Below are 12461 nucleotides of genomic sequence, written 5' to 3'. Positions count from 1 at the left end.
ATTATTATTACACAACTAAAAAGTCAGAAACAAAATGCCTGGCAAGACCATGCAGATGTTGAATAAGGGAAAATGATTAACCAAATTTTGAACAGTTAGCTATTATAGTACAAACACTACTTCTTGAAGGTGAAGTATGTTTTAAATAAATATTAACGGTCTTGATAAAAGAACAGACAAGCACAGGGTGAAGATTAAATCAGATTCAGATCTCTCAAGTAAAAGCAAATGCTGACTTTCTACAAAACAAACGTCTTGGACTGGAAGTATACTATACATACAAATTGACAAATGTTATATTATTTTTAAATTACTGATAATACCATAAAATATGCCTTCCCAAACTTTCCACAATTTAATAACTGTATCAAAAAACATTCAGTGATCTTACTGAAATTCCACAACCTTTTGCAAATGCTAAAAATTACTATTTGTTTATCAAAAATGAAAAGGAGAAGTATTTGAAAGAAAACACTTGATTATATCTAAGCTATAAGACAGGATGACACCCTTGTATGCAAAAGTTCTTCCCCTATCTCCAACACTGGTATTTACTGCAAGGACACCCAGACATGCAAGGATGCATGAAGAAAGCCACATTATACTTCACTAGTTCTCTCTGATCCAAAGAATGGCAGACTAATATTCTAGGGTACATTGCATGGCAAATAAGATCCGGGGAAAAAAAGAAAAGCGTGTGAAGGGACATCTATAGCTAGCACAAGATTGAAGGTTAACTGAATTACAGAATTGACCAACATTTGATTTGCTGAGTCTTGCTACATTCTGATTTAACTAAGCAGAAAACCACATTTAATTGTATCTATGTACTACCCTAACAGGTGCAATTACAGTGCTTACTAAATTGCTTATTTGCCAGTACAGATCTTTTAGATATCCTTAAACCATATATAAACCATTTTAAATCAAATCGTGTAATAATCACCACAAAAATGTTTTGTGTAGACAAACTAATTTCAGGAGTGCAATTTAAATATTTGTTCATACACAGCTTAAATTTGCATGTATTACTTAAAATGGACCATATTTCTTTACCATCTCATTTACTGTACCTTATATTCCTTTTTCCATGCTTCAAAGAGCTCCAGAAATATGCTACCTTCTTCAGTTAGCTTAACATCCATCCGGTGAGCTTTAGCAAAGGAGAGAATAGCTTTCAGGGCACGCTCAGTTTCACTGGTTGCCCAGAGTCCTCTACTTGTGGTGGGCAAACGGTCATCAACTAGCCCTTCTTCATCTTCTATCATCTCTTCAAATATAGCCATTTGGCCTTTAACACTTAAAAATAAAACCAACAACATATCACTGATTTAAAATTCCACATCAGTTTCTACTATTCATCATATATTTCAGCCTTCTAATATTTGATTAAAAGGAAAGACCAAACTAAACAAATACAGACAGATATTTTGCTACTTGTTTTCAAATCACTGTACAGGCCATTTCGTCAGCTCAAAATCATTAACAGCTTTTTGTAAGATGCTTATGCATCTGAATTATCTTTCAGTAGTTAATGATTCTAGAATATCACATTCAATTAAAAAAATGCAACTCTGACTTCTTTAATCAGCAAGAGTTAGTCAAATTCTGATGCAAAATATAATGTTATGCATTGCACTGCTTAAGAATAGTGCAGCTTCCCAGATACCTTCTTAATAAACAATGCCGATTCAGAAAACACCCTAATGTTTCCTAATGATTCCAATGATCCTAACAGAGCTCCCACTAGGGAAGATATTCCAAATGTTTTCTCAAGTGACGTTACAATTTTCAAATCTAGCTTTGACGCTGTAAGGGTTATGAGACAGAAGTCAAGAAGGATTCAGAGGACTGTAATCTATGCCTCACTACTGTTCACTACATATATTCCTTTCACACCATGGGTTGGTGCAACCTTTCCTTCAAATCACAGCTGCATTCAGGTCTGAAGTCTCCTCCCTCATTGCGGCTTTAGTCAAATTGTGTTACTTTGAGTTATACAGAATAATTTAAAAAAGTATCAGCGGAAGGGTATGGCATTACACCATGTATTTATACATGCTCTTTCTGAACACTTCAACACTTCACACATACTGCCAATTATAGCAGCCTGAGAAAGAGTGGCATGTAGTTGTTCTTTGTACACGACTTTTTCAAATGAATTTTACACAGAAAAATTAATCTCATGAAATTGCTATCAAAACCCCAAGCAAGAAGTTGTTGCAATTTGTTCACAAAGTATTTCAGAAAACTTTAAGCACAAAATACAAAACACTCCAACTTTCACTTTTCTTTTTGAAGTGAAAAATTTATATAGCTATGAACTTACGTATGAGAAAAGAGTTTCGACTCATATTCTGTGAACAGCTCATCAGCCTTACAAAAGACACAGCTGCAATATAGGAGATTGAAAACAAAAGTACTCAGAACTTGATCAGAAACCACAATAATTCCTGTAATTCTCAATTCCAATATATAAAAAAACTACACAGTCCTTAAAAAGAGCAGTTTAAGTCTTATATGTACATGCGATATAATATCTGATAGCAAAAGGTTTCATAAGCATAAAATAATTCTATCATTCTATAAAGTTCTTCACCGACTGGGTGGTCAGGCACCGGGACAGGCTCCACAGGGAAGTGGTCACAGCACCAAGCCAGTCATTGCTCAAGCAGCATCTGGACAATGCTCTTAAGACATACAGTTTAACTCTTAGGTTGTCTTGTGTTTGAGATAGAAGTTGGACTTGATGATCCTTATGGGTCCCTTCCAATTCAGGATATTCTACAGCTCTACAATTCTATAAAAATGAAGGTCATGATTCTAACAACCGAACCTGTATTGTCTGCGTACATAAAAACACAAAACTGAGAACAAAATTAAGACCATAATCTCTTATTTTGAATAAAGGAAAAATTGTGTAATACATCTCTAAAATATATTTTAGATTTTTCAGACATACTTGTTAAGTGGAAGTCTAACAGGTCGCAAATGGCAGATAGTGGCAGCCTCAATAACCTGCTTTGAGGGAGGGCCTTCTAAGTTTTTCACTGCTTCTCTTACAATCTTCTGAAACTTCTTCACTTCATCCAGCTGGGTTGTGAGCAGGTATTGAAGGCCTCTGCAGTCACGGAATCTGATTTGAAGAAAAAGGGAAAAAATAGTACACTGAGTCATCAAATCCAAGTTTAATTCAGTATTTTGAAGAAGAGAAATAATAATATAGGAAAACATATGAAGTTCATATCACAAACAAATGCTTATTACTACTAAACGTAACGCTAACTGTTCGGAATCATTCCATTGTACCCCTGGGATGATGCCTGGCATTTGTAGAATAGAAAGACACTTTCTAAGACTTGAGATGTGACCAAATATTAATAACCAATACTAACCAGCAACATGCTGGTCCACAATACAAATCTACCGAACATAAGTAATTACACACAATTACAGTCTCATTTGCATCTGTCGGCCAACAAATTGACCGTCAATGCACCTGTACAATTCACAGCAGACTAATGCATCCATCATAAAAAATGCACCTCCTATGAATTTTAACTTTGTAGGCTAAGTAGTTATTAAAAATGGACATGAGTCAACTATTTTCCTAAATCCCAGCTGTCTTTCTTAATTAGACTGGGGACATGAGGACCAGTCAAGTACTTCGTATATTGTGTTTTTTCCTACGGGCAGAGGTCTTTTACTGAGAGTGCACTGTTCATACAGGGTCTGGTATTCATATGCAAGACAGCGTTTTACAAGACTGTTCTTCTATACCATAAGGAGAGTTTGATTCAAAACATGCCTTTTCTAAAGTGAGAAGAGAAGGGCACAGGTTTATCAACGCTACTGAAGCTTGGCTTTTAAAACGACCTAGTTAAGCAATGCATATTTTAAACTAAAATAGGTGAGTTTGCCTAACCAGGTAGCCTGAAAATACACATGTATTGCAATCACAAGTTTGTAAAACTCTCACATTATCCCCTGGATTAACCATCTCTAATACTCAAAGACAGTTTACCATTTGTTGCTTCCACCACTGATTGTTAGAAAGCGCTAGACACTTTATCAAGTTTTTATTGCACATGCTAAAATAAATTAAATAGGAAATTAAGTTCTTTCTCTCCCTGAGAGAGCAGGGCTTGCTCACCCTTAAAATACAATCGCTCAGAGGAGAACTTACTGCTTTCTATGTTTATCTATATCTAATGTGAATGGACAGAGAAGACCAAGCCAAACTCTTCTTAAAGGCACATGGTGGAAGGACAACAGAGAAAAGACACAAGATGAAACAGAGGAAACTAACTGTACAGAAGGATATTTATTTTTCACTGAGTGGGTCAAATACTAGAACAGGCTCCACAAAGAGGCTGTGGCATCTCCCTCCTTGGAGGTATTCTAAATCTAACAAGACAAATTCCTGGGCAACTTAGTCAATCTAAGTCCCTGAGCATGGGTCTCGATTTGTGAGCAAGAGCTTGTGCTAGGTGACTTCTAGATGTCCCTCCAAATCATTATACTGTAATAGCACACAAAAAATGGAATTGTTACATCAAAGTATCACACTAATACTAATAACTTCTTGATCTCATTTTCCATATTAGAAATTCCATTCAAAACAAGTACAGTAAAGAGTAGCTATTAAGACAATTTGTTTGCATAACTTGAACCTGTAAAGCAGTGCTTCATACATTTAGAATTCAGCAGTACTGCTGTTTGAAATGAAAGCAACCCAAAATTCTTTGCTCTAAAGAGAGTGATGCTATTTTATGTTGTTACACAAGGACTTTCTGATATAATCTGTCCACTTCCCTTTTCTGAGAGTAATTTTCTTTTAGAGGTTACCCAATTTTAACGTAATAAACTTGGGATCTTTCTCAACGAGCAGTTGCTACAAAACTCTAAAACAACAGTAGATAATACAAAGGAATGCTTTAAAGAATGCTTGTCTAGGAAAGAACTAATTCTCCTACTTTTCTTTCCAAGTCTTCTATCTAGTTCTGATTTTTTGGACTGTTTTTGAAACTTAATTGCAGCCCAGATGTTCTGAAGCACAAGTGCCTGCTATTAAGCTGCAGCTGTTAGCACAAACTGATTGGAAGACTTGAAAAGACTTAACTGTATTCATTAGCCTATTTTAGTTAGTCTCTTACTTCTCTGCCATGGAGAGTTTACTTGTCTGCTGTTTGTAGTTGCAGGTTATTTCATTTTGCACACGTTGAACAAGTTCCTCATCAATGGCATACTGTATTGCAGTCTGGATGACATCCAACCACCAAGGAGAACCAGAATGTATCTGTATGCAAAAGAACAGATTTATCTGTGAACATTCAACAATCAATAAGTTTGATCTTTGTGGCAGAGGCTTATCCTGCTCTCTAGGCCACACTTAAACAACACAGACTGGTAAATTCCATGGAAAGCAAGCAGAAGATGAGCATATGCTTAGAAAATATCCCTTTGAGTACATGGATTGAGAAATTTTGTACAATCCCATCTACTTCCACATCTTGAAACTGCTTCAGTATAGTCAGGTTTTCTTAGGCCGTCTACACAGAATACCCACGTAAAGATATAATCAATTCAAAGCATGCTCTCTAAAAGAGGAAAGGACCATTTCATCAAAGAAAGTTAGTTCTCTGTGAAATTAAGAACAACACTGAAGTGAGCTTATAATTTTTAAAGGTGAAAATACGTGAAAGATTACTTCATGTGCTGCATGACCCCATTTCTGCATTAGTTCTTTACCATTTTAACAAGCAGCATTTCACTTCAGGTGTTCCTTAATTTGTTTGGTTTGTACCTTCCCAAGAAACGTGAATTGTCACCTTGACTAAATGTAATTGAGCCTTACACACAATGACTAAATGCATGTCAAAAAAGAACAGTTCCTTTAGAAGTAACTGAAATATTATCTGATACACCAGAGAAACGTTTCAAGGCCAAAACCTCTAACTTACTGACTTAAACTATATGTGAAACAGTTAACATAACAATCAAGCACAGTGCTAAAATTTACTAGAACTATTTCGCCATTACTATGTGCTTCTCTTTTTAGTCGTCTGTTCACTGAGCACTGTGAACCTCTTTGTGCAGGGAACACAGTATATTTGCGGGCTCTGTGTGTGTATGCATGAATATGCATATACTGCCCAAGTCCCATTTCAAACAAGCCTTCAAAGAACTATTAGAGATAACAGGTAGCTGGAGATCTGGATAAAAAAACCAGTGAACATAAAATTAAAAAAACACAAAAACAAACAGACCAAATATGTAAGAGGTACCTGCCTTTCTCTGGAGCTCCCGAATGGTCTGGAAAACTGGCTGTAAAGCCTGATGGGCTTCTGCAACTTCTGCATTTGATTTACTCATATAATGCTGTCGAAGTTGTTCTGCCTGTATGGAAGTGAGAGTTTACATTATGTACTACTCTTATTTATGAGGTATAGTTGAAAATGCAACATCTCAGCTATCATAATGCTTTAGAATGGCTAGCTACCTGAGTGCTACCTCACCTTTGTTCTTAAGCAATATTTAGACTTAATTTTTCCCTCTAGAATCTACAATTTATTAGTAAGCCCCCCAAAACAGTCAAAGACAAATTATTACATGTCAACCATGCGATTTTGCTTTTGGACAGGCCCAAATAACACACTAGAAATACAACACATTATAAAAGGAATTGGAATGCCACATAATCCTTACTTCTCTGTACATCAAAATACATTGTGTTGAAGCTAAACAATAGAAAGATCCTAAAACAACCTGAGAACCTCACAATTGAATTTTACTTTACCTGCATATAGAATTTATCCATAAAATACCAATAAAAGTTTAAATTGTGTTATATTTGTGGGCATCAGATCTATTTTTTTTCCCAATAAAAATAACTCCTGAGAGTGAAAACCATTTGTGACATGCAGGTGTCTCTGATGTAAACTGTACCACATTATTTGATATTTTAAAAACTGATCAACAGAAATCTTGTTTCTTAGCGTTAACACATACACACACATCTTTTACCATTACAATCTGATATCACTATATACCTTTACTTAGTGTATTTTAATGGTGTGTTTAAATTGTTTCTTCTGTTTGCTACTATCAAAACAATTATATTATTGCTACAGATGGAAGTTAGTTACCAGAAACAGACAGGACTCATACGTATTTGAATGAGCCGCTCGCAAAAGATTGCTATAAAAAACAATCTCTGCTTTATACTTGTAAGCAAAAGACACATTTTCCAATCCTTTTCTTCACATCAATGTCAGGAAAACGTGATAAAGTTGAGTTTTAAGGCAATCAAAAAATGAGCACAATTTCTATTAAGTTGCTATGAAATTCTACAAAAATTTCTGTTTACTAACCTGAAAGGAGATGCACATAGTTAACTTGAAAGCTCTGGTTAGAGAAAAATGTTAAAGGAAAAAAAATAAAACGATGCTCTTCAAAATGTATTTATATAAAAATGAACAAGATTTACCTCTTCTGCAAGTCGGCTATCACGTAAAGTTGGAGGAATTCCTGTGTGCTTTGCCAACAATTCCATCAAATTGTGTGTAGAATGAAGTCTCTAAACATACCAAAAAAAGGTCAGCAGTAGTTATGAACAAAATTTTTAGCAATAACTGTGACAGGAAAAGCTTAATCAGCAATGAAATCTTATGGCAAGAAATTAGTACTCAATTAAAGTGAGTTGTCTTTTTTTTTTTTTTAACCCCTATGTTAATCTGAAAACATATAATAATAAACGTTTTCATCATTTTACTGAAGTGGGAAGTGAAACAGGTTAAAAAACCTTCAACACCTCTTATCAAATCATCAGGCAAGTCTTAAGATTCTGTCCAGTACTCACCCTCATAATTAAAACTGCCCTTGACTATTACGTAAAACAAGTTACTTATTTTATAGCACATTCTTTCGTAAATCTTTCAGAACATTATATGGAGAAGTCACTTAGCCTACTGAAGCGAAAGAAAATAATGCAAAAAACCCATCTCCTGAAAGCTTCAACCATTTTTCATATTTTTTTACTTTTCTGAAATAAAAGGTGACTGAATAAAACAACCTTTTTGTTTACTTTACAGGGAAAAAAAAACCAACAACTTCATTACTTCAAAGCAACTCTACCCTTCTTATTCTAGGCTCACCCTATGTATCCCAAACCAGACTACTAATATTATGCTGCCTGCATATTCCATGAATGTATTTTAATAACCTCCACGATCATGATCTTGTGCCCTTCTCACCTCCTTGACTCACTCCACCATTGCCCTATCAATACATCAGCAAATAAAGAGCACTAACCCACAGTGGCTTGCCATTTTCTTAAAGAGTCAAAGCTACACAACTGGGAAGCACTCAACAGAAGTAGTTTTATTACATAAAGTCAATATTAGGCAGTGCACATTTTGAGAAAAACATTTACTTTACATACCATTCAGTAAAACAGCTTCATTAACAACGCTGTCACAAGTAGCTTAACAAGTTTATGCTGATAGAGATATGCTAACTGAAAAACGCTCCAATTTCACAAACAAGGAATATCAAAGCAGCACAATGGAGGCATCAAATGACCACATACAAGATTAGCAATCAAAGAGTAACTTAATGGAACAAGCAAAGTAAAGAAATATACAGATCATTTCTTATTTATCTGTCATTATCATTTTAAATATCTTGTTATGACGAAAAGAATTCTGGTCAATTTAAAACTGAGAATTCTTGAAATAGCTGTTACACAGTTGTTTATTTGTCAGGAAAATATATTCATACTTTTATATAGTATTCAAAATATATCCATATTTTTCCTGAAAAAAATACTTCAATTTTTTCGTGTTTTAATGCTATTTGAGATCATTTACAGTGCAATGATTTTATTATTCTCTATCACTTGGCACATTAATATCACTCCTATTGCCATCCCAGCATCCTGTATTTGCACTAGTCTGCAGAATAATACCGTTAATGTGAGCAGTCACAGTCACATACGCAAGCCTAGAAAGCCAGCTTGTTAAGTTTATTACAGAACAGCAGGTGGAGATCATACACTGCTTCTGGGATATCGTTATGACTGAGAAGCAAAAGCTTTTTAGAAACATAGTAGGTTTTAGAAAGACAAATGAAGGTCACTGGACAGATTCCTATCTAAAGACTGATGACAGCTGGCTGAAAGAGTCATTCAGCACACCACTTGGGAGAAAGAAAAGTTTAACCTGTTAAATTAAATCTAGATTATTCCAATTCTTAGTCATGTCTCTTTACATCTTAATCTTTACTCACTTGCAAGGAATCTGTTTTGAGCTTTTCTTTGTGCTCTTCAGAAGAACGTAACACTTCTCTGTACAGCTCTGCAGCCAATGCATATTCTCCTGGATTTAAAAAAGAGTAAACAAAACAAGGACATTTACATATACAAATTGAGTTGGTCTTTAAATGTCCAGACAGCCATCACTTGCAATAAACTAAGAGGTTTTCAGACAGGCTGTATAATATTTGTTCATCTTCAAGCAAATCTTCCCTATTCATTCTCCCTGCTCCAAAATGGGAAGAGACAGAGTATTGAATCTTACAGGCTAAAGCAGTTTCTAAGTTAAGTATATTACATGATTGTCAGATCTATAAACTTCTTGATCTTAAAATATCCATCCACGGTTGTGTATGTCAAAAAAAAGACCTAAATGTCGCACTAAAAACCCACCATCTACAACTCATTGCAAGGATGTATTACTAAATTTGCACTGCACATGTTACTCACTCTTTCAGAGTCCTAACCACACACGCACAAGAAAAGTTGTATCATACTTCAGAAATACAAAAGTAATTACATACGTGTAGGGAGCATAACCGCAGATGTAAGGTACCAACATGACAATCACTTCTCAGAAAACAGATTACATAAATTGATTTAAAAAGATATGCAAGATTGAAGTTGCATACATGAAAGCAGCAGCATTGAAAAAAAAGATTTCCTTTTCTCTCATCTGATGAAAATTTACTTAACCAGCAATATAGGCTTAGAAGACTCTCAAAGCAGGGAAAGTACAAGGACATGAAATATATAAAAACGAGAAGTAAAACAAATCACCTTCCCAGATATCTAGAAATATAACAGGAACAAGATTTGTTCCTTCTTACATTGGAAGAGTTGCCAACTGTAAGGGTCGTGCAATATTCTATTGTCATAACAGGACAAAAGTTATGTGCTGAATTTGCAAGGACTCAAGACTGAGGCTTGTCAGGCATCCTTTGAAAATTTCTTGACTTGCCAGTAACTTTTAGTTGGCTTAGCAGTGACAGCAATTTCTTTAACTCACTAAAAGTTGTTTAAAAAACTTGCCATAAATACCTAAAGTCAAAGCTTTTTTGCCCTCTTAATTCAGACAAAAATCAACATTGACAAATTTGTGATGCCTGCTGTACAGCTCTAACTGCTAGGCAAAAGCACAGACCCTAAAATGCAGCCAAGTGATTCCGCATTCATCATGGAATTTTACATGGAAGGGGACACAAAGGCAGGCCTGAAAGCAGTATACTAATAAAATGAAGGCAGCCTAAGTACAATTATACAAGTGTGATTTCTTTTATCCTCCCAGTACAAACAGATGGTAGAACTGAGAAAGAACACAAAACAGGAAAGCCAGAAATACTGAGACATCTCAAAGATGCACCACACTACATCTATTCTCTCCTCCCTTGACTAGAAGGAGTGTTGGTTTTGTTATAAACACTTTTACAAGCTTATTTTCCCAGGATTTCACTAAGACTTTTCCCCTGATTCCAAAAGAGACCTCTTTTAGTAGCCTTACTATGGTTTAGGAGTAAACATGCTACAGCCATCTAGTCTTACCTTTAATGATATGGATACCAGCTAAGCCATTAAGAGCACACACCAACTGTCGGTGAGCTTCCTCACACTCTGTTCTACATTTCTTCTGCAGAGATGTTAGCAGTTCTTCCATGGTCATGGTGCTGGAATAGAGACCAAGTGGCTCAAAATTGAGACTAAACCATAATGCTACAGAAGTTAAACTGTCATGCTGTGCAGCATGAAACACTATGTTACATACACACAACATACTATGCAAATGTTTACTAGAGATTAAAAAATAAGCAGCCAATGAAAAACTTTTTCCAACAACCTTCTTCCAGATAGAGATTTACTCTAACTTCAGTATGTCAAGAGATTGACATCTCCTAAAAATAGGGAGAAATAAAACAAGAGGAAAAATAGAACCAGGTAAAGTAATCCTTCGCGGGGCAAAATATGTTGCTCCTTCTGTTACAGTAGAGAACTGGAAACAACCAAAAATAGACCTTGTGTTGCTAGAAGCTGAGAGAACAAAATGAGAAATGAAAACAGCCATGAGAGACTACATTTCTCCCCTTCATCACCAACCTAAACATGCAGAACAGATGAAATATTGAGGTAAATGGAAGACATATGGAATGAAAACAGTGAAGATTAGCAAGCACCACTTCCCTTTCTTTCTAGACTTCCTTTTCTACATTTGTTTGTAGTATTTGTAATTATTATAAAGAATTTAATTAGAAGTGAATTAGCTAACCAGAAAAATAAAGGAAAGGGGAAATGAGAGGGAGAAGCAAAAAAGGAAGCATGAAGGATAGCTTGGAGTAAGGCCAAGGGACAAAGAATCCAGGCAGGAAGAAGACTGATGCAAAGAGACAGGAAAGTAAACTGCAACAACAGTCTACATCCAACCTGAAGCTGCTTCTATGACTAATTGCTGCTGTGAGACCAGATACCACCCAGCTCCCTGGAACTGTGCTTCTCAGCCTTGCTGACCTTCAGGAGGGGTGTCTGCTACTTGGTGCTCAGTGCTGTGGAACAGAGGAAGGGCGACACCACTCCCAAGCAGTCTCTGCCCAAGGTATGGTGGAAGGTTATCCTTGACTAGGCCTTTAATTTACCCTTTGCAACACTATTCTACTTACAGAAACTGTGCTTTGAGTTTATAATGCAGTGTTACACTAGAACGGGCTTTAAGTTAATATAGTCACTGTTTATAGTTAGCAGAATTCTGCAACCATACTAAAATACACAATGCACCTGCTGCTCATACTCTGATATTTCTACCGCTACCTTTCATTCTCAGAACCATCAGCAGTTTTAAAAGAACTTATAAAAGCAAGTCAGGCTTGGTTGACGAAAAATATATATAAATAGTGCTTAGAAACAACTTTTCTTTGTATATATCATCTTAAGGACTATTTAATTTTCATTGCTATTTGTTGTCTTTTTTTTTTAATCACAGTTACTATGCAGTTGTCACTCCACAAGCATTCCACCAAAATCAGTGCAGTACACTAAGCTGTCTCCAGCATACTCAGTTCAGTTTTATGTTTCATTTGTACTCCACTGGCTAATTTCAATGCTAATAATGTAGGGGCTTGTGGGAACATTGATTTCTCCCATGTTTGACAAGTGCCCTGTA

General features: G+C 35.6%; 1 protein-coding gene across 1 annotated transcript in view; it reads right to left on the bottom strand.

Moving 5' to 3' along the window:
- The window catches only part of SHPRH (SNF2 histone linker PHD RING helicase), a 43315-nt gene that overhangs the window by 14989 nt on the left and 15865 nt on the right, over positions 1–12461 (bottom strand). Inside the window, exons 15-22 of the mRNA XM_083828090.1 lie at positions 10856–10977; positions 9289–9377; positions 7490–7579; positions 6292–6399; positions 5157–5299; positions 2963–3136; positions 2330–2392; positions 1074–1299 (exon numbers count right to left, since the gene is read on the bottom strand). Of these exons, the coding sequence (XP_083684216.1) occupies positions 1074–1299; positions 2330–2392; positions 2963–3136; positions 5157–5299; positions 6292–6399; positions 7490–7579; positions 9289–9377; positions 10856–10977 (1015 nt within the window). The remainder of the gene's footprint in view (positions 1–1073; positions 1300–2329; positions 2393–2962; positions 3137–5156; positions 5300–6291; positions 6400–7489; positions 7580–9288; positions 9378–10855; positions 10978–12461) is intronic.

Source organism: Anser anser, assembly GCF_964211835.1.
Source record: "Anser anser genome assembly, chromosome: 3".
Classification (NCBI taxonomy): domain Eukaryota; kingdom Metazoa; phylum Chordata; class Aves; order Anseriformes; family Anatidae; genus Anser; species Anser anser.
The sequence above is the reverse complement of the archived record's forward strand: the minus strand, read 5'-3'. Positions and strand labels throughout refer to the sequence as shown.